Below are 27926 nucleotides of genomic sequence, written 5' to 3'. Positions count from 1 at the left end.
AGACAAAATATTGCCAGTGTGTGTTCTGCTTGTCTATGATTCTGTAATGGAAAATCTGGAAAATGGTTAGAGATACATTCCTCAGCTGAATATCCATAATATGAAGATCTTACACAACAGAAATAGTGAAACATAGGGAGCATATGCATTAGTCGTACATACCCAGGGCTATATTATAAATTCATGCCTGTGGCATTGCAAAAAATATCACAGAAAGAAAAATGCAGAAAAGAATAAATAATTAACATCTATTAAACTGAAACAAAAATGGTTGACATTTTATTACAGCTTACAAAAAGATGTCAACAGCAACAGGTTTACAATACTTATTCATCATAAAACCTCCGAGAATAACCAGTTTCTTTAAAATTAAAGTTATTTTTCCTCTAGTTTAACATAATATCGACCGCTTCCCCATTTCTCTCATCTCATGACCTTGAAACCTTACCTTCTTAGTAAGGATGTCCTTGCAACTGCACAAAGAGATCAGTGTTGGAGCCAGACAAGGAGAGCACAATTACAAGCTCAGCTACTTCCATCTGACCATTTCCATAGAACTAATCAATCACTGTACAGCTCAGTCTGAACATTATAAAGAATCCCAAGTGCAAGAGTCCCATAACCATAATTCTGTTAATTCTTCAACAAAATAAGAGTTTTGATTGCTTAAGAAATACATGTAACGTATTCAGCTCAAACACATACAAAATATTGTTACTGTATTTTAAAAACATTTTTTGAATTTCCTTTTTTTTCTTGAAATGACATGTAGCCTTTTTAAAGATTATGCTCAAAATCTGAGAATGTAACCACTTTGATGAATACTTTTGTAAATTGTTTCTAAAAAATCTAAACCTTTTTAGTACAAAAAATGAAAGTCCTTTTAAAAAAAAAAACACTGCCCTTTCCTAAACTGTAAGAAGCTGATATTGATGAATTAGATTCTATTACACAATCTGCATTAAATGCCTTAGAGTCAATGAATTGTGGGAAATCCCTGGGTCCAGATTAATTGCTGCTAAAATGTGTTTGTTTCTACTTATTTATCACCCCCATTCTCACAGATGTTAACTGCAACCATTACTTATACTAAATTAAGTCCAGCACTTTGATCACTTTGCTTTAAAAACAGTGCAAAGACTCAACAGAATGCTCAGTTTATCAGACAATTTCCTTCATAAATACAGATACAAAATTATTAGAACAACTTTTAGCCCAAGATTACAGGTTAATATTAATAAAATCACACATACACATCTGTTGTGATGTGATATTTTGCATACAAGATGATAAATATTTTGTATGTCTTTATTTGTAACTTAAGCAAAACTAAGTCAGGAAAGTGAATTTTACGACAAAGTTGGGGAAGTGCTTGAAACAAGTTTGGTAAACATTTCTCTGAAGTCTCTCAACCCCCACACAAAGCCAGGCTGCCTAACTGCCAAGCTTTACCTTAACATATGGTTTGGAGGGCAGGTGTGAAGGTATTCTATTCCTCCATTGGTCTGAAGTATGGCTGTTTGGAACTGGCTTGTATCAAAAGCCTTTAAGTACCATGACGCCCTATTGGCTGTAGGGGTTGGACAGAAAACCCATAAATTTGTTTGCTTTATCTCACCCTCTCTCTCTATCTCTCTTACCAAACTGATGCATGAACTGAAAAGGACAAAACAATAAAGAGCACAACTCGGCAGCCATATTGAGACAGGCATGAGGCCTGTTCTGAAGAAAGCTGACCACAAATGATGCCTTAACTAGAGACATTTTTAAGTAACTAACAAGTCTATGTGCCGCATGAACTACACATCACCATATATCAGGTTGTATGGTAGCCAATATACAAATATACTTTGCATATTGTTATTATTTATGAATATTACCAATAACACATTGTTTAAATTGTAACTTAACTCCTGCTTGAATTTTACTACACGTAATTGCCTGAGGTTATTGATGTAGAAGGGAAGGAGGGGAGAAGTTATATACTATAATACCTTATAAACAGTGGTAAGTCTGTGAGATTTGAGACATTCTGACAAAGGCTACATATTAATAATACAAAAGGGAAAAGTAGAGTAAAATATTGCCCTACCAAGACAAAACAACATCAAAGTGGTTTTATTTGTTCTCAACAAGCAGCCAGTAAAAACATGCATCTGTTCCATGTAATAGGCACTGTCCCAAAAGCACCTGAACCAAGATGTAGAAAATTCATTTGATACAGAAAAATCTTTCCACAATTCGAATTGGGAATTTTTGTCGTAGATCATACATACAATGAGCTTTGGCAAAATATATAATATTATGTTGTCACGCATGTGAGATTAAGACATGTCTAACAGGGATGGGTTGCTTGAATATTACGGGGAAGAATTTGAATGTGACACCACAAATCCGATTTCTGCTTGCCCTAGAGTGGAGGAGAACCATCTGCAGGACCACTGACGTCACTTCCTCCTGGTGCCCATTGATCTTCCACTTCTGCGTCACTACTTAAAGACTCAGACTGCAACAGGAAATTGTCTTTTAAGACCTAGTCTTCAGGAGGACCAGTTCCTTGAAGAGCAAAACCTTTTACTCATAATGTATCTTGGAGAGACATATATACTACATGTACATTTTGGAAGGAAGGAAGCCTTTATTGTCAATGTACCAGTACAATGAAATTGTAAAAGTTACATCTGTAAATGGTGCAAGTACATCAAATAACCACAAACAAATAATATAAAAAGAACACATCCTATGACAAATAAATACATACATAAATAAATAAAGGGCCTGAAATTATTATCCACTAAAGTAATAATCGTACATACAAGGGGAAAAAAATTCTAACAGTTCTATGAGTTTTTAGAATTTAAAATTCTGATGACCCAAGGATAAAAACTATCTGCAAATCTTTTTGTTCTACTTTTAATGTTTTTGCATGAATGGGAAGGGACTTTAATGCATTTCCTGGCTCTGCAGAGGCATTGGGCACTGGAGCTATCTTCCAGGGAGGGCAGAGAGCAGCCAATGATTTTCTCTGCCATGGATATTACCCTCTGCAGAGCTTTCCTGTCTGCTGCTGTACAGCCAGCACACCATGATGAGATATGGCATGCTAAAACACACTCGATGGTTGAGCGGTAGCAGAACTTTTGAGACCAATTACTACTTTCATCTTGAAATTAAACATGGATACACAGTAGTTCCATAACCATTTATCTTGCCTTGTTAATTTACAATGGTTAAAGCACTCTCTACTTACAAGTGTAACGTTCACTATATGTAATATGTCACAGTCTTTTCCAGTTAACTAGGGTAGTACATAGGGGTGCCATCTTTCCTCATAATTCTTTACTACTACTCATTAACCTCTGGCTACTGCAATATGATTCCTTGAGAAGTTTACACCTATTAATGTTAATGGATCGCTGCAAAGAATAATCCTACTTGACGATGCCATTCTACTTTTCCTTTTCTTTTTTACTTTTTCTTGCCTTGGTGCACTCAGGATCTTAAACCTGGCTCAAGTGTGTTTTCTGTTTATTTAACTTTTTTGTTGTCTTTTAAATATTATTTTGCAATATTACTGATAATTTTTTTGTTGTCTTTTATGTTGTATGATTTGATCAATATTAATTTGTTTATTGATAATTTTATATTTATCAGTAATGCTAGTTTTGTCATATCTAGCTGTTAGCTTTTTAATTTATATTACTTGCAGTTTTAATTTTTTCTCCATTTGCCTCTGGTCTTTGTTTTTGATGTCAAACATTTTGAAATTTCAATATTAAAGAGACTTTTTCTTGTTTTTGGGCCAGAGGTTTATCACTTTTTTTCATTTCCCTACTTCTGTGGACATTTTAGATTATTAAAGTATTTGTCCCATTTCTGGAGTAGTGCAGGCTACGAGCCTGCAAGCTGAGTTTGATACCAGGCTGTCTGAGGTAGTAACGCCTAAATTGATGCAGAATTGTAGAGTGCTGGTCTGTTTCTTGTCATTTGAGGCCTGCACCTATTTTTAAGCTTTCTGAGTGGCAGGATTTCAACTTTCATCAAAAACAACCCCCTTTGATTTTATTCATATACTTTTTTGAAAATCTTTCCGGAAATAAAATTACTTGAGCTAATTCAGCCCTGCTCCTCTTAAATAATACCTGTAAGCAAAGCTCCTTCCTTTCATCAATTCCTAAAGCTCATTAAATACCTAGGTATTGATATCTTCACTATTTTTCAGTGTATTATTACAATCACTTATCATCCGATCTTTAAAGAGATCCAAGATTTTCTTAACCTTTTGGACCCAAACCTTCAGCTGCTGACGTGCTATGCTTCCATTGGCCATACCTGGCTAAATATAGAGAAAATAGTCTCAACTCATTGAGTTTTGATCTTGATCTATGGAGAATCCAAATGTGTGTTGGCATGGCTAGATTTAGAACAAATTAACTGGGCTTATGTCTTGTGGTCAGTTTAGTACTTGGTTACATGATTAATCAAATTTAGCTGCTCCTAGAATCTTGCTTGCTCTTTCTTTTCTCAAATCCAAACTGAGAGCACATCCATTAACTGTTAAACCACTAAACAAGTATGTCCTTATCATATCGTGAAAGGTGGAAAAACACTTTGGCACATGTCCAAAATGGCACAGACATAGCCTAATCTGTTATAATCATAACTTCCTGTATGAATTAGTGAAATCTTATCTCTTTCCATCAACTCGGCAAGCAAGAGCATTTTTTCACGTACATGAAAACATCTCATACATATGTAAAAGTTTCCCTTAGTACATGAAAACATTTTGTACATTCGTAAAAGTATCTTGCACGTACATGAAAATATTTCATACTTACAAGAAAGTATCCCAAACATAGAAAATATTTTCACATACATACGAGATAAGGGCTATCCCATAACTGTTTTCATTGTGCGATTCAGAGCTTCTGTATATATTTTTATTGCATACATTTTGTCTACCAACATTATTTTTCTTCCATACATCTTTTTGCTATTTACCTTTCTTCACTTCATCTTTTTACTATCTAGCAGAGATTTTTTGAATTATTGTGAGTATGGAGGAAGACCAGGAAATAACAGACAAAAGGTGAGACAAAACCATGATTATACTAGGAAGAGAAAACATTACCCAAAGGCAAAAGTGAAAATCATGCTCATAAAATAAACAAGATGTCAAAGTCAAAGTAATACCAACACTCTTTAAATATTTTTCTTTGTGCCTGACACTCCTAACTAAATTTTTAAGGCTACTCCAGTTCAATAGATAATAATAATAATAATACATTTTATTTATTCGTAGGCACCTTTCTGAACACACAAGGACACCAAACAATAGATAAAACACACATTATAAACAAAACTAAAACATAAAAATTAAAATCAGAGCAATTGTAATTAAAGAGAAAAAGCAGTCTTAAACAAATGAGTTTTAAGTTTAGATTTGAAAAGTGAAAATGATTCCATATTTCTAAGCTCAGATGGTAGTGAGTTCCAGAGCTGGGGAGCAGAGTAACTGAATGCTCTGCTCTCCGTGATGGTAAGACGGATGAAGGGGACAGTCAAGTGGCTGGAGGAAGAGGATTTAAGGGTACGGGAGGAAATGGCAACATGGAGGAGGTCAGACAGATATGGAGGGGCAAGGTTGTGGATGGCCTTAAAAGTTAACAGAAGAATTTTGAATTGAATGCAGAACTGAACTGGAAGCCAATGAAGCTGCTGCAAGCAGGAAGTGATATGGTGAATAGAGAGGGTTCTAGTAATGATGCGGGCAGCTGAATTCTGGACCAGTTGAAGCTTATAAAGAGATTTGCGAGAAAGAACAAAGAAAAGGGAATTGCAATAATCGAGACGAGAAGTGACAAGGCTGTGAACAAGGATAGCAATGGTGTGGGGAGTGAGGGAGGGGCGAATATGATTAATGTTACACAAGTGGAAATATGCAGACCAGGAGATGTTATGGATGTGGAACTGAAAAGATAAAGTACTGTCAAGGATGACACCTAGACTCTTAACCTGTTGGGAAGGGGAGACAGAGGAATTATCAATAACAAAATAAAAATAATCAGTTTTGGATAATGTTGATTTTGTACCAATGAGGAAAACCTCAGTTTTGTCACTATTTACTTTAAGAAAATTTGAAGAAAACCAGGATTTGATTTCTGCTATGCAATCAATAAGTGAGGAGGGTGGAAAGGAAAACATAGGTTTGCTGGTGAGGTAGAGCTGGGTGTCATCAGCATAACAGTGGAAGCTAATGTTATATTTAAGAAAGATATTACTAAGGGGAAGGAAGTAAATAATGAAAAGGAGGGGCCCCAGGACAGAGCCCTGGGGCACACCTGAAGTAACAGCGGTGGGTTGGGATGTGAAAGTTTTAAGCTGAACATACTGAGTGCGGCCTGAGAGGTAGGATCTGAACCAATCTAGTGGAGTGTGGGTAATGCCAATCGAAAATAATCTATTGATAAGAGTAGTGTGACAAATAGAGTCAAAGGCTGCACTCAGATAAAGAAGGATGACAATAGTAATTAAACCAGAATCAGCTGCCATAAGGAGGTCATTAGTCATTTTTATAAGTGCTGTTTCTGTACTATGGAGGGAGCGAAAACCAGACTGGAACTGTTCATACATATAATTATGAGATAAATGAGAATGAAGTTGAATAGCCACTATTTTTTCAAGAATTTTGGAAATGAAGGATAGATTAGAAATAGGACAAACATTACTGAAATTAGTTGGATCGGCACCAGTTTTTTTTCAGTATTGGAGTTATTGCAGCAGTTTTAAAAGATGAAGGAACAGTAGTGGGAGAAGAGTGGATTATAGTAGAAATAAGAGGGACCAGAGAGAGGAGGCAGGCTTTGACTAGAACTGTAGGGAGGGAGTCCAGTTGACAGGTGGATGGCTTAGACTTACAGACAAGATCTTAGATTTCTGAGAAAGTAGGAAGCTGAAAAGAGGAAAATGGGTGAATTGGTGGGTGAAATTCAAATAAAGACTGGAGGAATCCGTACCAAGAGACTGGTGTATCATCTGGATTTTTTCATTAAAAAAGGACACAAGGGAATTGGAAAAATCCATCCATCCATTTTCCAACCCACTGAATCCGAACACAGGGTCACGGGGGTCTGCTGGAGCCAATCCCAGCCAACACAGGGCACAAGGCAGGAACCAATCTCGGGCAGGGTGCCAACCCACCGCAGGACACACACAAACACACCCACACACCAAGCACACACTAGGGCCAATTTAGAATCGCCAATCCACTTAACCTGCATGTCTTTGGACTGTGGGAGGAAACCGGAGTGCCCGGAGGAAACCCACGCAGACACGGGGAGAACATGCAAACTCCACACAGGGAGCACTCGGGAAGCGAACCCAGGTCCCCAGGTCTCCCAACTGCGAGGCAGCAGCGCTACCCACTGCACCACCGTGCCGCCCAATTGGAAAAATCAGTTGAGTAAAAATGAGAAGGTAAAGAATCCGGGGGTTGTGTGATACAGTGATCCCTCGCTATATCGCGCTTCGCCTTTCGCGGCTTCACTCCATCGCGGATTTTATATGTAAGCATATTTAAATATATATCGCTGATTTTTTGCTGGTTCGTGGATTTCTGTGGACAATGGGTCTTTTAATTTCTGGTACATGCTTCCTCAGTTGGTTTGCCCAGTTGATTTCATACAAGGGACGCTATTGGCAGATGGCTGAGAAGCTACCCAACTTACTTTTCTCTGTCTCTCTTGCGCTGACTTTCTCTGACCCTGACGTAGGGGGATTGAGCAGGGGGGCTGTTCGCACACCTAGACGATACGGACGCTCGTCTAAAAATGCTGAAAGATTATCTTCACGTTGCTATCTTTTGTGCAGCTGCTTCCTGAAACGACATGCTGCACGGTGCTTCGCATACTTAAAAGCTCGAAGGGCACGTATTGATTTTTGACTGAAAAACAAACTCTGTCTCTCTCTCTCCCTGCTCCTGACGGAGGGGGTGTGAGCTGCCGCCTTCAACAGCTTTGTGCCGCGGTGCTTCGCATACTTAAAAGCCAAACAGCCCTATTGATTTGTTTGCTAGAGATTGTTTTCTCTATCTATGTGACATTCTGTGCTCCTGACGCGCACTCCTTTGAAGAGGAAGATATGTTTGCATTCTTTTAATTGTGAGATGGAACTGTCATCTCTGTCTTGTCATGGAGCACAGTTTAAACTTTTGAAAAAGAGACAAATGTTTGTTTGCAGTGTTTGAATAACGTTCCTATCTCTCTACAACCTCCTGTGTTTCTGCGCAAATCTGTGACCCAAGCATGACAATATAAAAATAACCATATAAACATATGGTTTCTACTTCGCAGATTTTCTTATTTCGCGGGTGGCTCTGGAACGCAACCCCCGCGATGGAGGAGGGATTACTGTATTATTAAGCAGTGAAAACAATGACTTGGTGTTGCCTTCATTGGAAGAAATAATGTGAGTATAATAGTTAGATTTAGTTTGGGCAATACAGTCCTTGTAATAAAGTATATGGTTTCTGTACATCTCTTTGTGAACAAAGAGTCCAGTTTTTTTACACAACCGTACAAGTTGCCGGCCTTTGGCTTTCAAAAGCTGAAGTTCAGGTGTGAACCAGGGAGCAGAAAAGGAGAAAGGAACAGATCTAGTTTTTAACGGGTGAATATATGTGGCAGATGGAAGAATCTCGATGAGATCACTTCCAGAGTTGCTGCAGATCACATGACAGCAATGGGAGTGTGTATCATAGACACCATTCCACAATATGGAAGCCCCAATGACATTATTGTAAAAAAAAAAAAAAAAAGTAACTTAACAAAACCAAATAAAAAAATCAAGTGGTTAAAATGAAAGTAAAACCAAAATCAGTGAGTTCTAAAATATCAAAGAATCCTTAGTCGAGGGAAATTCCTGCAAAGATTTCGAGAGCTTTGTCCAGAGATTAAGGAATTTTTCCTTGTAGCTAAACATGCAGAATACAAACAACCAAATGATGACCAGTGGCTGATAGACTTTGCATTTTTAACCGATGTGACCAACATGTTGAATGACCTTAATGCAGAGCTACAAGGAAAAGACAAAACCGTGATCAATATGATCAGCTCAGTTAATGGTTTCAAACGAAAAATGCTACATCTGTCCTCAAAGTTGCAGCGCCATGATTTGGCAAACTTCCAGAACGTTGCGTCAGAGCTGGAGATGCAAGGGAAGGCGTGTGTGCAACTTGACAGTGCATGCTACACAGAGCAGATTGAGAAGTGCCTGTCAGAATTTGACAAATGCTTTCAAGACTTTGCTTTACTTGAGCCAGTCGCTACATTCATGTGCTACCCTTTTCGGGAAGATGCTAAGTTTGATTCACTCGCATCAAAAATTGTAACACTGTTTCACCTGAACTCGTTTGAAGTGGAGGATGCGATTTTGACACTACAAGCTGACATTCAGCTGAAGTCCAGGGCTCTGTGGTGTTGTGGGTCCACAGCTCTCTCAACAAAGGCCGTTTTAAATAAATAAACACCACGCTCGCGGCTTAGCGAGGGGGCGTGGTAGTTGTGGCTATAGCGGGTCTCAGGACGATCTGCGGTGTGGGCGTTTGTCATGTAATTGAACAGGTGAGAGACTGCCCACATCCATGATTGTTTCTGGGGCTGCTAATGTGCTGCAGCTGCTATGTCCTCTCGGCATATATAGAAGCGCGAGTCGGCTAGAAGGGGAAATGGAAAAGAACAAGAAAGAGAACAAAAGTTGGAGGTTGCTGGAGAAAGCAGGACGCGAGAGAGAGAGAGAGAGATTGAGAGAGAGAGAGAAAGCGCCAGTGTGGGTGAGCGAGCGAGCGAGTGAATGCTAGCAAGCAGCTGTATGGGAAGCCTGGGTGTTAGGCCAACACCCGGGAGTTGTAATAATGGTTGCTCCCGCTGAGTTACCATGTAGCGGGAGTGACCAATGAAGAAGAGCGACTGGTCTCTTAAGGCCGGGACGGCAGCGGGTGTCGGGAGGCTTGGTGGTGAAGTCCTTGGTGTGAGCGTCTTGGTCATTAAGGACTCCAAGTCTCAGGCCTGGGATGAGAGCGCGACCGAAGCCAGGATCTGGAGGTCTCCAGACCTGTTTAGAAAGGATAGACGGACAGCTGCAGAGAGAGGGCGTCACTCTGCTGCAGGGCCCAAATGGGAGAAGCAGGTGAGACGCTAGTGTAAAAGAAGCACTGGGCTTGTCATTGTTTTAAAGGACTGTTTCCAGCAACATTTTAACTTCGGTTTTAAAGGATTGTTTTTTGCATTGTTTTTTTAACCTCCACATTTCTTTTACGGATTATTTATTGAACTGTAGACACTGCACTTTATTTGAACACTCATTTGTTTTGCTGGATTTTAAATAAAAGCACCTTTGCACAGTTTCATCATCCCCTTGCTATTGTTGCCTCACTGTCTAGCTCATCTCAGTAACATTATCGACGGTGTAGGGTTCAAGTGCTCCCTAACAGCGGATGGGAGCATGGAGCAGAATCCGCATCGTCACAGGCTCAAGGACATTTCTGGAACTTACTCACAGAGGAAAAGTACCCCAACATGAGGAAATGTGCTACCTCCTTGACTGCATTATTCGGCTCCACTTATTTATGCGAGTCAGTTTTCCCACATGAAGATTATTAAGTCCAAATGCCATTCCACCATGACTGATGATCATCTGGAAGTGTGCTTGAGGCTGGCTATCAGCAGCTACTGTCCGGACTATGCATTGCTGGCTGATTCCATTCAGTGCAAGTCATCAGAGTAAGGTAAGGACAAAAAATGTACAGAGTTGTATTGTGCAATATGGGTTCATGCAGTTATGCAAGGTACACCAACATATATTGTAGATTAATTCAAATTCAATTCAAAAATACTTCATATATTCCAAAGGGAAGTTAATAATAATAATAAAGAATACTCAATATATTTATAAATAAATATATGTTTTGCATTTTTATAGTAGGTAGGTAGATCATACCTGGGTTCGCTTCCCGGGTCCTCCCTGCGTGGAGTTTGCATGTTCTCCCCGTGTCTGCGTGGGTTTCCTCCGGGCGCTCCGGTTTCCTCCCACAGTCCAAAGACATGCAGGTTAGGTGGATTGGCGATTCTAAATTGGCCCTAGTGTGTGCTTGGTGTGTGGGTGTGTTTGTGTGTGTCCTGCGGTGGGTTGGCACCCTGCCCAGGATTGGTTCCCTGCCTTGTGCCCTGTGTTGGCTGGGATTGGCTCCAGCAGACCCCCGTGACCCTGTGTTCGGATTCAGCAGGTTGGAAAATGGATGGATGGATGGATAGATCATTTGGACTTAGTCATTTATAAGTAGCTTGCAAGCTGAAAAAGTGTGGGCACCCCGATGTAAATTGAATAATTTCTTTTCCTTTGTTTAAATTCATGAATAAAAGCACAATTGTTTTGTTATACATTATTTGAAAGTGTTAATTTGATATTTGGATTTCAGACTTCACACATTATACACTTCATGTCAGCATTATGCCAATTATTAGAATAAAATGAAAAAAAGTTTCTGTTTTAGTTATGGGTTCAACATTTCTTGCCTCGCATTTCCTGTCAACCTACATTTACCCAGATCTTTGCAGACACGGAACACACATGAAAAGTATGTATTCCAAATGATATATTATTTACCCTATACAACTCATGGCACCTCACACCCAGATAAACAGACTTCAGTTCTGAGAATTTTGTGTCTCACTTCAGCTGCGTTGGTGGGGGATGGGATAGCAGGCTGCTCTCTGCTTGTGATGATCGACACATTTGCAAAACATAGATGATAAAGACAAGGTGCGAAAGAATTTAGGGTGGCCCGGCATTATAACTTTTTTTGTAGGCTTCAGGAATTCTAGTGTTAAGGTAGCAGTGGGGTGACACTGCTCTCCCGGTTAGTTCTACCGATCTGAAGGAGACAGAAAGATATATGAATATGACTGGGGGACACATGTAGTAATAAACAAGTCAATGGCTGACCCATAAGTCACTACAGTCTTTCATTAAAACTGAAAATATTAGCTAGAACTCGAGTAGAGCAAGAAATATTAAACCGGGAAGTAAAAAAACCAACACTAAAGTATACCTGCAAACTCAAAAACCTCAGAAATGCTATCTAATTACATCACAAATGTCACACACTCCGGGGAATTTTTAGAATATAAGAACAGGTCATTCAGCCGAACAAAGCTCACCAATTTTATCCAGCCAATTCTACCAAAAGAACATCAACTCGAGTTTTGAATGTCCCTAGAGTCCTACTGTCTACCACATTACTTATTTCATGTATTCTGTATATAGTTACCCGTGTGAAGAAAAATATGTTTTTTCTAAATTTAACCTGAACAAGTTTCGCACTGTGCCCCCAAGTTCTTGGTAATCTCTGTCACCTGTTAATCTCCATTTGCTTAAACTGAAACAGTTCAACACCTTTCATTTTTCCTTATAACTCATACCCAGCTACCCTAGAATCACCTAGTCACTCTTCTCTGGACTTTTTCAAATGCTGTTATGTCTTTTTTATACCCCGGAGACCAAATTTGCATGCAGTACTCCAGATGAGGCCTCATCAGAATGTTATAAAGTTTAAGCATAACTTTTTTTTGAGTTGTACTCTGTACATAGTGTTATATAATCTAACATTATGCTAACCTTTGTAAAGGTTTCTGAACACTACCTCAAAGTTAATAGTGGTAAAGCCACTATGATTTTTAAATCCATCTTATGAGCAGTACTTTCACATTTCAGACCTCCAATGAGTGCTAGAAGACAGACCCAAGGTTTCCACAACCCTGTTCTGTCATCAAACATTATTCCCAAGGCAATCAAGGATGTATACAAGTTCTTAGCCATGGCTTTAAAACCCTGTCTAGCTATGGTGTCTTTAGGTGAATAGTTAACAAAGATTTAAGTGGTGTAAGTACGGCCAGAATTATTTAAAGAATTGAAGAAATTGAATCAAAATAGAGTGTTGTGCTTTTAAGGTGAGCAAGTGCATTAGGTATCCCATCAAACAAACTGGGTGCACAGCATAATTACTTTGACAAATGGGCAGCTAGGATTCCATTTAGTCTGTTGTTTTTTTTCCTTTAAGTACCCCTACAGATGACTGCATATACATATTGCATAACCTTTTCATGTTTTGTTCTATGCTTTTTTGTGTTTAATTTAATTGTATTTTTTGATTTATTTGAATTGCAATTATAAATTTGCACAGTGCTCTAAAACGGAAATGTGTTTCTTCTGGGGCATATGCTGTGTACCTTCTCATTTAAAAAACAGCATCTATGAAAAAAACCCACAACACATGCATTTTGGGATTTAAGGGATAGGAAATAAAGTGACACCACTAAAACAAACTGAACAAAGGACACCAGAAAAAAATTCAGACCCAAAAATATAATGTACCAGACACTTGAATCATAGGTCCATCTGGAAACTACTGTAGGATAATGATGATACCGAAATTCTAAACACAATATTTTGAAGAGTGCCGATATTCAATACCATTTTCGTTATCATAGATGAGGGGTAAAATTGAAGATCAAAATTTCTTATAAAAAAAAACTATGTAAAGAAAACTAGACTCCTCTCAAGATTCTGCACTTGTTCAAAATCCACGTCTTCTTCTTTTGGCTGCTCTCGTTAGGGGTTGCCACAGTGGATCATCTTTTTCCATATCTTCCTGTCCTCTGCATCTTGCACCTGCATGTCCTCTCTCACCACATCCTTCTCTTAGGCCTTCCTCTTTTCCTCTTGCTTGGCAGCTCTATCCTTAGCATCCTTTTCAAAATATACCCACCATCTTTTCCCTGAGCATATCCAAACCAATGCAATCTCGCCTCTCTGACTTTGTCTCCTAACTGTCCAACTTGAGCTGACCCTCTAATGTACTCATTTCTAATCCTGTCCATCCTCGTCACACCCAGTGCAAATCTTAATATCTTTAACTCTGCCTCCTCCAGCTCTGTCACCTGTTTTCTGGTCAGTGCCACTGTCTCCAACCCATATAACATACTGTAGCTGGTCTCACTACCATTCTGTAGATCTTCCCTTTCACTCTTGCTGATACACATCTGTCACAAATTACTCCTGACACTCTTCTCCACCCTGTCTGCACTCTCTTTTTACCTCTCTTATGCAATCCTCGTTACTCTGCACTGTTGATCCCAAGTGTTTAAACTCATGCACCTTCACCAACTCTACTCCCTCCAACCTCACCATTCCAATGACCTCTCTCTCTCATTTACACACATGTATTCTATCTTGTTCCTACTGACCATCATTCCTCGCCTTTCTACAGCATATCTCCACCACTCCAGGGTCTCCTCAACTTGCTCCCTACTCTCGCTAAAGATCACAATGTCATCAGCAAAACATCATAGTCTACGGGGACTCCTGTCTAATCTCATCTGTCAACCTGTCCATCACCACTGCAAATAAGAAAGGGGTCAGAGCCAATCCCTGATGTAATCCCACCTCCACGTTGAATGCATCCGTCACTCCTACTGCAGACCTCACCACTGTCACACTTCCCTTGTACATATCCTTTATAACTCTTACATACTTCTCTGCCACTCCCAACTGCCTCATACAATACCACAAACTCCTCTAGAAGCACCCTGTCATATGCTTTCTCCAGGTCTACAAAGAAGCAATGCAACTCCTTCTGGTCTTCTCTATACTTCTGCATGTTCAACATCCTGAGAGCAAACATCACATCTGTGGTGCTCTTTCCTAGCATGAAATCATACTGCTGCTCACTAATCATCATAACCTACCTTCTACTACTCTTTCCCACTCTCTCTTTCCATTGCTCTTCTCCTCTCTTTCCACTTCTCTTTCTTGTTCAAAATCCACTAAAATGTCAAAAACAACAACATTGCACTCCCATATGAACATTAACAATAGTTTGATATTGTCATAATATTTGTCCTGAACAGGGTTGAAGGGGGTGCTGGAACACATCCTATCTAGCAGTGGATGCAAGGCAGGAACAAACCCTGGACAGGGTGCAAGGCAAACGCACACACACACACATACGCATACACACAGACACATACAAATTAGAGTTAATTTAGCATCGCTAATCCAACTAACCTGCACGTCTTTGAACAGTGGGAGGAATCCAGAGCACCCGGAGGAAACCCATGTAGACACATGGACAACATGCAAACTCCACACAGGGAAGACCCAGGATGTAAACCCAGGTCTCCTTACTGTGTGGTAAGATTAATGTTGATGATGGCAATTGTTCTTGAGGTAGTGTACTTGTTTAAAAACCTCTGACACTGTCACACAGTCACAAGTCTTTAGAATCCAAGCAGTGAAATCTTCGGTAAACATCACTGTAGCCTAAAGCAGCGATTTCCAAACTTTCTTGATATTCCAACAAAATAGACAGGGAAAGTACCTGAGTAAACATTTAACAAGGCACCAAGTACAGAAAGTGGAGGAGTACATTTCTTTTAGTTGTTTGTCTTTCAAAAGTCTTTGTATAGACTTTATGGCCTTCAAGAAACAAATTAAATATTGTTATTATTATTAGTTATTTCACTGTTTACATCATATTTAAATTTCCTCTTTTACAGATCTCAATAAAGAATTTAGTTTATTACTTATATTACACAGCTTGCACACTATTCTTGTTGAAGAGAAAAGTAAACACTTTATGAAAAGTAGAATTTTTCAAAAATCTTTTAATAAAGTTTAATGTCAACTTTGAAAGAACACCCTGCAAAACCAAAAATAAAAGATAACACACTTTTCAACTACGAATTCAGGGTCCAGGAGCAAATTGCAGAAGAAGCAGCTTTACCAATGAAGACTGTGTAAAATCAAAAAGAGAAATGGCAAGCAATGGTACACAAGTAAAAAAGGGATTAAGAAACAATCACATCTTAACGTGCCGGTGCTAAATCAAAAGGGGCAGGACACTTTTGTTTGAAGGCTGCAGTTCTCTCAGTTAATTCTGAACAGCAACACATTAAGTGAGAGGATGTGGTGCTGCTGCTCTTTGTGGAGAGAAGTGTGTATGTGTGTGAGTGTGTGCAGTATTCTATGAGTCTGAAGTCGCTGCCAAAAGAAGGAGCAAGCAGGAAAGTGCATTTGATACGAATAGAATCAGTCAGTCAGTCATTGTCCAACCCGTTATAACCTAACACAGGATCACAGAGGTCTGCTGGAGCCAATCTCAGCCAGCACTGGGCGCAAGGTAAGAACAAACCTCAGGCAGGGTGCCAGCCCACCGCAGGAATAGAATCAGTATCATGGAAAATGACTATTGGTACCGTTTCAAAATTTCAGAATTAATTTTTATTCATAGATGTTTTGGACAACATGACTGGAAACAGAGAAAAAAATGTATGCCACTACTTTTATCTCTTCCTCTAAAACCTGCTAGGTGTTTGTTGCCCCTCATATAACTGCACCTAAGCTAAAATAGTGCATTTCAAAGTGGTGAAAATGTGAGCCCTTAACTATGATTCAATCACGTCCTCATTTTCTTGTTGTTCTGCAGCACGATAAATGTACAATAAGTCTTCCAATCCCACACCAAAATGCAAAAGGAAGGCAACATCAAATTGACAGTGATATGCAAAAGAATAAACTGAGCAACTTTAAATATGCAACTGATGTTAATGTTAGACAAACATAAAAATGGATTTTAAATTGAATTCACTGGCTTATGTTTTTGCAAGTGACAGCTTAAGAAATACAAAAAATGCAACAGAAATACAAGTGAATGAATACTGTACCTTGTTTACCTGTAAGGAACACACACCTGACAAAAGGCAATCTTCACATCCAGGATAGGTTCGCTGCAGTAATACAAGAAATGGCGGCTCAGAAATACCTGGGAAGAAAATCAAGAGGAAAAGCATTGTTACGACATATGCATTAAATATAATTCATATTTCAACAAAAGAACTGAATGTAAAATGAACCATTAATAAACAAATTTAAGCAAAAATTTGTTTATTTCTTGTTCAACTACTATATTTTTGCCACAAAACTTGATACTCTCTTTTAACAAAACGAAACAAAACTAAGTGCAGTGTTCATCTCCAGGCTACAAAAAAGACAAAGCAGCACCAGAAAAACTCCAGAGAAGAGCGACTAGACTGATTGCAGGAATGCAGAGGATGATTTATGAGAAAAAATTAAAATAGCTGAGCCTTTCCAGTTTAAGCAAAAGAAGATAAAGAGGTAACATGATTGAAGTGTTTCAAATTATGAAAGGAATTAGTACAGTGTATCAAGACTTGTTATTTTAAAATGAGTTCATCAGGAACATGAAGACACAGTTGGAAAAAATTGTTAAGGACAAATTTTGCACAAACATTCAGACATTTTTCTTCACACTGAGCAATAAAACACATTGAATAAATTACCAAGTAGTGTGTTAGACGGTAGGACTTTAGAGACCTTCAAAACTCAACTGTTATGTTGAAAACTCAACTCATGTTGTTTTGGACAAAATGAGTGGATAGGACTGTCAAGCTTTGTTGGGCCAAATAGCATGTTCTTGTCTAAATCTAATGTTTTAATAAAAACATATTTTACACTAAGAAATGGTAAGTGCTAAGTGTTCCTGAGTTCAAGTTGCATACTGTGTTGTTGTCTACATGTCGTTAGTTTGTATGAGGTTTTCTCACATTATTTCGGTTTTCCCTCTTGCATTCCCATGATGGGTCAACTGGCAATTTCAAATTGGTTCTGTACAGGCAAGTGCATGCGTGACTCTCCAATGGACTGGCACCCTGTTCATGGCTGGTTAACACCTTGTCCACAATGCCAATGAGATAAGCTATGAACCCCCCATAACCCTAAACTAGATTAAGCAGGCTTGAAAAAATAAATGTTACTCTTGTGTTTAATGATGAACATGATATGAACAACAGAAACAAAGAAGGAAATCACTCACAAACTAAAAGAATTTTACTCACTATACAATTTAATAAGAGGTTTTGAAGCAAATGATTAATTCCAGTGCAAAGAGTGGCTACACAACAAGCTAGACTTGGGTTCAAGAAGTAATTGTTCTATTGATGGACTTTGTTCTTGCTCACTTCATTTGAAAAAGGCTTAATTGTCTAATGAAGCTGATAGCAGGCACTGAACAGGACTGAATCCATTAAAAAAGGGAAAACAACACTGAAACCCTACAAAAAATTAAGAGCCTTAAAAAAATAGACTTTAATTCTGAGCACAGAACTACAGTTGAGTGTGCTTACAATGAATAATTGATTGGTGATAAACAGTAGGGAGGCACAATGGCCAAAAAGTATCATAAAGGAGCTGTGAGAAAACATCTCACAACACTAATACTATATGGGAGCTGGGTGTTGAAATTATGAAGAATTGAGCAGTAGAAACAATGACACTAAAGAGAACGTGTAAGATAATGCAACATTTCAGTTTAATCTTGGTACAAATAGATAGATAGATAGATAGATAGATAGATAGATAGATAGATAGATAGATAGATAGATAGATAGATAGATAGATAGATAGATAGATAGATAGATAGATAGATAGATAGATAGATAGATAGATAGATAGATAGATAGATAGATAGATAGATAGATAGATAGATAGATAGATAGATAGATGTATTTGTACCAAGATTAAACTGAAATGTTGCATTATCTTACACGTTCTCTTTAGTGTCATTGTTTCTACTGCTCAATTCTTCATAATTTCAACACCCAGCTCCCATATAGTATTACTATCTATCTATCTATCTATCTATCTATCTATCTATCTATCTATCTATCTATCTATCTATCTATCTATCTATCTATCTATCTATCTATCTATCTATCTATCTATCTATCTATCTATCTATCTATCCTCTTAAAAATAAAAGGTGCCAGAGTGGTTCATCACAGTGATGCCATAGAGGAACCATGTTTTGTTCCCAAAAGACCCATCCCACAGAAAGAACCTTTATTTATTTACAGCAAATAAGTCTGTTTACATCTCTTGCACAACCCCAATTAAATACCAACAGCATGATAAAACAAACAGGATCAACTGTTACCAGAAGCCATCCCATAGATGAAATGAAGCCAAAGTCAAAGTAACTAAATAGAAAAAGAAAAGGAATGCACCAAGGGATAGAAAATGGTACGTTTGTAAAGAAAATGGAGCACAAATACAACAGAAGTGGAAAAAATAGTTTGTGGATTGGAAAGATAATAAGGAATGGAAGGCAAAAAAAATAATAATAGCACAACCAAATCCTTCCAGTAGGAAAAACAATAATAAAAAAACACAAACAACATCAAATAATAATAAACATGACATGTCAGTTGTGCTTAATTCACTGAACTGTTTCATTTAGTTTACTTTCTCTGTACATATATTCTTTATTATCAGCTAATATTGTTCATTTATAACGGGTTATCAAAACATTTTGATTCTGAACCAGAAAAGAATATTTTACAGTGTAGGTATTGTAAGCGACAAAAATTAGCTTCTGTGTATGAAAATATATGAATTACAAACTTCTGGAATTTTTGGTATATATAGTACATTATAGAGCCGTGTCATCATGGAACTGAAAAACACCAACTAAAGTATCCCTCTACTACTGAAATTCTCATCATAAAGAATAATACAGCCTTGTCAATGTGTACCAGTACCAGATCCCCTCATATACCACAGTCAGGTGATAAGAAGTTAAGAATTCTCTCATGGCAAGATGTCTCGTGAAGATGACTCAAAGTCTGGCTGGCCTTCAAAAATAATGAAAGAAGAAAATGATTCCAGCATGGAGCAAATTGTAATAAATAATTAAAGGTTAATGTGCATAAGTGAGCAGAGAATGTAAGGATATTTTATAACTCAGTTGAATCCAGTCTTCCTGAACAATTACACATAAGCAAGGCCTATGCACACTGGGTGCCCAGAACATTCAGTACTGAAATTAATCATCACATATCCAAATGCACCAAGGAGTATCTCAAACTGATCTATTGGGACAGGTATAAATGTGATGCTTAACTATTTCCGACAATATCAATATCAAACAATAAAAGTGGATATATTCTTTAAAACCAAAAAAAATCTGATTCATAATTTTTTATGATAGTGAGGGTGTGTTCAGCACTAATTATGTGCCCCACAATGTCCTTGTCATCAGTCAGTATTATGCTGGTTTGTTTCAGTGTTTGTAGCAGTCAATCAGGGAAAAGCTGTCAAACCATTTCACAATGATGTGCCTGCTCACACTACATCCATGGTGGATTCACCTTTTCCACCAAAGGGTGTTCTGAGGAGATGGTGAAACAATTTTCAGATTAAATACCACTCCCATGCCAGAGACAGACCATAAAGCAGAATGATGAGTTGGGGAAAGGGATCATCTGACACCATGGATAACACAGCAACTGAGTGGACAGAGAAGGAGAGAGATTAGGAGGTACATGAGCAGGTGTCAGCGATTCATGAATGGGCAAGTAGACAAATTGGCCCACCTCACAATTAGGGACAAAATCTCAAATTTCCAGGTTTAACCAGGCAGCTGGGTTTTGCGCTTTTGGTGTTTCATTATAGCCTGTTATCAATTCTCTTTATCTAGTGTGCTTTGATAAGTTTTTGATAAAGAACCTCAAAATTGCACTCTTTGTTCTGTGGTAATAGGTTTCTTTGTCAAAAATGTTAATCTTGAATGCCTTTTTTAATTAATATTATATTTTTATTTATTTATATGCTTTACATATAAAACTCTTCTATGAAACTACTTAAAACTAACCACTGTACAAAAATCTTCCTAAACTACTGTTGGAATAAATTTATTTGTACTGGGCTATTTTCATATTAATGCACTAGAATGGCATATGCAGGAATCCATAAACTAACACGTAACATATACATACACTGTAACTGCTGCAGTAACTAAATTACCAGCACTTGTCTCTTTCAATATGACAAATGTCAGACGTCTGCCTCCATTTAACAGAGATGCCACTGTGAAGTCCAAATACTCAAATGTACCTGCAGTCATCAGAGAGATGTCTGTCCTGGATAGACATTGCCTCCCTAGGTTAGCTATAATTTGTAGGCATAGTCTATGGACTATGAAATTGTGAAACGTAGGGTCATGTTCAGTCAACACTGTTACAGCATGAGATAACGCCGCAGTTACAGTATGCAATAGAATTTATTTTCAAGCTCATGTGGTAATAATATGACTGTCATGTCATGATCAGATGGCAATTCCAAAACCTTCATTTAGACAGAAACATTGGCACTAAAACCAAAGTGTTTCACAGCCAATGATTCTTAATTCATAGTGACTCAAACAGCACTCTATTCCAGTTTCATTAAGATAAATGATGTTAGGCTTCCTAGGCCATAGTGGCATCCAGTTTCACATGCTTAAACTAATGGAGACAAAGGTCAATATTCCTGGTGGTACTGAAATGACCCTCTTCAGATGAAGAACGATGCAAGTCTTATGGTCTCACTCACAAAGATTAAGATAGTAATCAATTATATTATTTAGACAATAGAGGACACTAAAGTATCTGGAAGAAGCATTCAGGCAAAGGAAGAACATGTAAACTCCACAAAGACAGTTTTTTAAATGGCACGTATATTCTAACTCGGAAGCAGCATCACTAAACCCTGAACCCACTTTGTCCCCTTTTCAGAATAAAATGTCACAACTGACAGTTGCTTCAGCTATGTACATGTAAAGTCTGTTTCTGTTTCAAAAACTAATTACTGATTAATAGTGAAAAATTACCTAAACTTTGTAAACCTATATGTAAAAAAACTTCTACATAGAATAGACTTCATTTTATGCACTGTAGCCGAATAAGCAATAAAGGAAAACATTTAAGTTGTTAAGGAATACCTGGGTTTATGGATTTAATGAACACCCCCTTTGGAAGGACAAGAAAGAATGAATTTCTTTTTGGAAACAAAAAAGAATGAAAAGAAAGGAACTGAACAATGAAGCCAACTTAAAATAAAATATTTATATATACAGGGTGATTAAAAATTATGTTAATATTTGAATGGCGGAAACAATTTATTCACAAAACATACAGTACTTCAAATGTGCAAGATGATTTACAGGAATGTCTCAACTTGTTCGCCATCATGTTTAACACATGTACCATATGTGGCACATAAATTGTCCATAAAAATTGAATATATAAGTATATACATAGCAGTACCAGTAGTGTTAACATAATTTTAACTCACCATGTATACTGTATAGATTTAAATAAATTACCTGGTTGCATAAGAACATTACTCAGTAATAAGGAAATGAAATATTTAATGCTAAACATGGAACTTATACACTCATCAATACAAATGAATCCCTCATTTCCAAATTACGATCATGCCATTTAATCTGCACTTGAGTACCTGCTCTAACTATTCCAGTGTAAATCCACCGACTGCTCACACCAAGCAAAACATGCCAGGATAAAGTGTTCACTTAAAATTAGCTAATCTGTTCAGAGAAATAAAGCTGCTGCACCTATACAATACAATACAATACAATACAATTTAATATTATTAATCGCTGGGGGAAAATATGTTTGAGAAATCTCTGCTGTTAAAGCTGTCTATGCTGGATTGACTCAAGACTCTTTATAGCTACTTTTAGTAATTACATTTTTTAATGTTATTCAGATATTTGCCATCAAAATCATTAACCTTACTTTCGAGCAGAAGCCTTTATCCTGGAGGCCTTTAAAAATATATGGTTGGTGTTAAAAGAGTTTACATAGTTTATTCAAATGATAATTAAAATGAAGTTTTACAGTTAATGGTACAGTGTGAAGTTAATTTCCAGCGTAATTGCATAGATGTTTTTTAAACAACTACCAAATAAAGAATAATGTATCACTTATTTATGGTTTTTTCTTGCTAGTTGTTTAAAAGTATCTTGTCAGCAATGATCAATGTAAGAAGTCATTCTGACGAGAAAGACGTGGACAATTATAAATCACTTTTTCTGAAATTTAAATTTCATTTATTTGCTTTTGATGCACAGTAGCCAAACAATACAAATGATGGCCTGAAAGTGGGCAGCACAGTTGTGTACATATTATCACTACCCACAACATTAGCTTCGTGGGTTCACCCTGCAATAGGTGGGCATGCTGCCCAGGACTGGTTCCTGCACTGTGCATGATGCTACTCTGGCTTCCAGCAACTCTAAACATAATTAAATAGCTATGAATATGGATGAATGGATTTCTTCAAAACCTACTTTTTCGAGAATATTTCTGTAAATACATAACTAAAGTCTTTACTATTGATAAGAATAATACATTAAACAGAGATAAATTCTTTGAGGTTTCATTTGAAAATAAAGTAAAAAGAATGTACTGCAGGTAATAATGTTAATGAGGAAATTCATGCACTAACTTCACTTCAAGCCCAAAATACTTTCAAAGAATATGTCTCATCATATTGGTGTCATGGGCGGCACGGTGGCGCAGTGGGTAGCGCTGCTGCCTCGCAGTTGGGAGATCTGGGGACCTGGGTTCAATTCCCGGGTCCACCCTGCGTGGAGTTTGCATGTTCTCCCCGTGTCTGCGTGGGTTTCCTCCGGGCGCTCCGGTTTCCTCCCACATTCCAAAGACATGCAGGTTAGGTGGATTGGCGATTCTAAATTGGCCCTAGTGTGTGCTTGGTGTGTGGGTGTGTTTGTGTGTGTCCTGCGGTGGGTTGGCACCCTGCCCAGGATTGTTTCCTGCCTTGTGCCCTGTGTTGGCTGGGATTGGCTCCAGCAGGCCCCCGTGACCCTGTGTTCGGATTCAGCGGGTTGGAAAATGGATGGATGGATGGATATTGGTGTCATTCTTATCTTTCTCTGTTACTGACAGATCATGAACCTGATGCTTATCCGAACAGCACTACATGGTAAGAAAGACAAAAGTTTTGTGGTATGGAGAGACAGATATTCTGAGGTAAGGTAGTAATATTTACTGATCATGGTACTGGAGAGTTGCAAAATGCTACGTTTTAATTAGTACAAGCAAGTAAGAATTTCACTGTAGTCTACATTCAATTCAATTCAGTTTATTTCTGTATAGTGTGCTTCACTGTACGTGTGACAATATTGAACATATGAACCTATAAATATAGTGCAAAGACTGGGGCTGGATGAAGAACCAGTCCACTGAAAGGTAGTCTGATGAACACACCAACCCACTCAAAACAAACTAAGCTGTCATCTACCTTAATATGCACATCTTCATAATGTGAGAGGAAAAGTTGGGTGACCTTGAGTAAACCTCATGCAAATAGACAATGTTTCCATTAGGCTGCTCATGGACAGACAAGCCTTTCATTAGTTCTTGTTAATGACACAGCTCATTTCCACCTATACAGTAGTTTAAAGAAACTGACAACACTAAACTGGCCCATTTGAGTCTACACACAATATACATTTGAACACCAAATTAAGGTTAGGTATACTTTCATAAATATTACACTTCAGAACATAATTTTTGATGAGCATTTTCTAAAATTAGTGTTAGTTGTGGCAAAAAAAATCCAACTAGAGCTGAAGATAATGCAAAGTAGTCAAATAAAAAATTTCTTCTGAATTTTTCAGTTTCATTTGCACTTCAAAATAGTTTCCTTTATTTTCTTTACTAGGAATTAAAAGATGCTTCCATTTAGCAAAATCAGTACTACATGGATCACCAGATAAAGCCCAGCCTAGAGTAACACTGAGTTTTATCAGGTCAACTTGAACAAGTGTCCCGATTCTCCTTTGGTGTCACCAATTACCTTAAGATAATCATAAAGAGAAGATACAGAAAATAATTTAAACGTGATCACTAGTTATACTCCATTTTTTTACAAATAGTGTTTCCACGTAATTGCGCATCAGGAGTATTGCATCTCTTATCAGATAACCTTTCATGAAATGAAATGAAGGTTGTCTCTATGCAATACTGAGCAAAAAGCTAACAAATGTAACTTAAGTTTATTCAGGATGTAACAACTATTATTAAATGTAAAGTCACTTATGCCACTTCATTCTACAACATGCAAATTCACTTTTTAGGCAACACCTAAAACCCCATATCTCTAGCATTTTATATTCACAGTGTTGTTCCTTACAATAAACAGATTACATGTAAAATCATCTGTATAATTTCTCCACAACAATGAATTGGATAAGTGGGCTAAAACACAAACATATGGTTGGATGGATAGATAATCTGTTCAGAATTTATGAAATGTTTCATCATCCAGAAGTTGTATAGAAACCAACTTTGAAAAATTAAATATTTCCTTTGTTTAATTATTTATGTTCTAATTATTGAAAAAGGAAATACCACAACATGGTTTATGATTACAAATCAAGTACAATACAGATACTTTACGAATACAAAGTAAATAGAGTACAGAATCTCTCAAGCATGACATTTCTATTTGTAGCAGACTTTGTATATTTGTAATACTTGCTTCATAACAATGACATTTTAAAGGCCTGGGGGTTATTTAATTACAAAAGCATGCCACAAAAAAATAAATACCATGCCTAATAAAAACCATACTTGCATAAAGGGGAAAATAGAATCCAGAATACGTTGTTCATGTTATTTAGCAATATTTAGCAACCCATAGCATTGTTAGCTTTCAAATGATATAATACATTCTGATGAACATCCTATCCTCTTCATTTAGAGAAAAACTGAATATTGGCTGTTTCATATGTAGTCCCAGAAGAGAAGCTAACAATTGTACATCTTCATCGTTCTTAACCACTGTCACTTCCTTTTTTAGGTAGCTTACAACTTTGAAAAGGCACTATTATAACTATGGAATAGTTCTCAAAAATGGAGTGTTATCATCTCAGGTTATTCAAGCTAGATGATATGCATCAACCCAGAAGTTTATTTAGTATATGATTTAAGCATAACAGCACACACTCTTACTGCTGTGACTTATGGCTTGGTATATATTATTGTACAAGGGAACCGCTCACTACTATACCACGCAACCACTACACCCCCTCATCATTATACATTAAAAATGGCAAACAGCCGCGGACTTCAGTTTACCACACTGTGGTTCTAACATACATTTCTTGATGCAACTTGGACACATTGTCATGGATGGAACCTGGGGTCACTGTGTGTTTTGGGCCTTTAATAATTACACACCCTCGCCCAGGTAATTAATCCCTGGCCTGTGTTCAAGTAGCTTTGTAGACCATGGATTGCCCCTCCTAATCCAAGGCCAACTGGAACCTTTTTCTACAGCCTCTGTGATGATCTTAATCTTGATGATTAAGTACAAAATCTGATCTGATCTGTGTCTTCTCACCGAAACCTGGCTTAGTAAATGTGACACTGTCCCCCTAGCTGAGGCGTCACCAGATGGCTACTCGTTCCTTCATAAGTCTAGAGATTCAGGTCGAGGAGGAGGCCTTGGAATAATTCATTGTAACAAAATGCAAATCACTTCTAAAAATTTAGGCAACTTTACATCCTTTGAGGCATTCATTTTAAATATTAAAACAGATTCCAACACAATTATAGTGCTAGTCTATAGACCACCAGGGCCGTATTCATTGTTGATGTCTGAATTTAGCAAACTTTTATCTGACTTGGCTATAAATTATGATCACGTAGTACTGATGGGAGATTTTAATGTACACATTGATGTGGAAACTGACACTTTTAGCAAATGTTTTACTTATTTGTTAAATTCAGTAGGATTTTGTCAGAATGTCAGAGGTCCAACTCATAATCATAACCACACATTAGATTTAATTATAACTTACAAAGTTGAAATTCAAAATTTAATTATTACTCCATTAAATGAAGTTATTTCCGATCATTACTTAATTACATTTGATTTAGTCCTGCCCTTGCCAACACACTCCCAGATTAAAACAAAGACAGTGCGACATCTAGATTGTAATTCTGCTTCAAAGTTTATAGATACTTTGAGTAAGTCGAGTGTAATTGTGGAAAACCATTTAGATCAGTTACCATCAAATGTAAACGCGGAAAACAATTTAGATCAGCTAACATCACATTATAATGTGACCTTGAGAGATGCTCTGGACACAGTGGCTCCCCTTAAAACAAAAGTGATCAAAGCACATAGAAACTCTCCCTGGTTTAATGAAAACACTCGAGCTCTTAAATTAGAGTGTCGAAAACTGGAGCGCAGATGGAGAACAACAAAGCTACATGTCTTTCAAATTGCATGGACAGAGAGTGTTAATAAATATAAAAAAGCCCTCTTTAAAGCTCGGTCAGAATACTATTCTACATTAATAGATAACAATAATAAAAATCCTCGGGTACTGTTTAGAACAGTTGCTAAATTAACAAATGGAAATTCAGATCAACAGTGCAAAATACCAATAGACATTAGCAGTACAGACTTTATGAACTTCTTCAATGAGAAAATTAAAAATATAAGATCCCAGATCTCTGCATCACAGTACAAACCAAATACTAGCTTAGCAGACCCTGTCTCACATTGCACTCAGCACCTTAGTAATTTTAATCCTGTAACTGAGCAGGAAGTATTAAGTTTAATTTCTAAAATGAAGCCCACTACTTGTTCCCTAGATCCAGTGCCAACAAAACTAGTAAAAAGTGCAATGGATGTTCTTGCAGCACCAATCCTAAACATTATCAATAGTTCATTATTGCATGGCACAGTACCTGATACACTAAAAGTGTCAGTCATTAAACCATTACTTAAAAAGTCAGACCTTGACCCACATATACTAAATAATTATAGGCCTATTTCAAATTTACTGTTTCTCTCTAAAATACTAGAAAAAGGAGTCGCCAGTCAGCTTCAGACACACCTTACGCATTACAATTTATTTGAGAAATTCCAGTCTGGTTTTCGCACTGGTCATAGTACAGAAACGGCACTAACAC

General features: G+C 37.5%; 1 protein-coding gene across 10 annotated transcripts in view; it reads right to left on the bottom strand.

Annotated features, from left to right (window-relative positions):
- mapk10 (mitogen-activated protein kinase 10) overlaps positions 1 to 27926 on the bottom strand; it is a 402326-nt gene that overhangs the window by 229578 nt on the left and 144822 nt on the right. For 8 of the 10 annotated variants that reach the window (XM_051928085.1, XM_051928087.1, XM_051928086.1 and 5 more), the window contains one exon: positions 16805 to 16876. In XM_051928085.1, the coding sequence (XP_051784045.1) occupies positions 16805 to 16876 (72 nt within the window). Of the gene's footprint in view, positions 1 to 16778; positions 16877 to 27926 lie in introns of all 10 variants that reach the window. The other 2 variants (XM_051928092.1, XM_051928093.1) reach the window with 2 other exon arrangements.

This window comes from Erpetoichthys calabaricus, chromosome 5 (genome assembly GCF_900747795.2).
Source record: "Erpetoichthys calabaricus chromosome 5, fErpCal1.3, whole genome shotgun sequence".
Lineage (NCBI taxonomy): Eukaryota > Metazoa > Chordata > Cladistia > Polypteriformes > Polypteridae > Erpetoichthys > Erpetoichthys calabaricus.
Note: the sequence above shows the minus strand (reverse complement) of the source record. Positions and strands in the feature narration are given on the sequence as shown.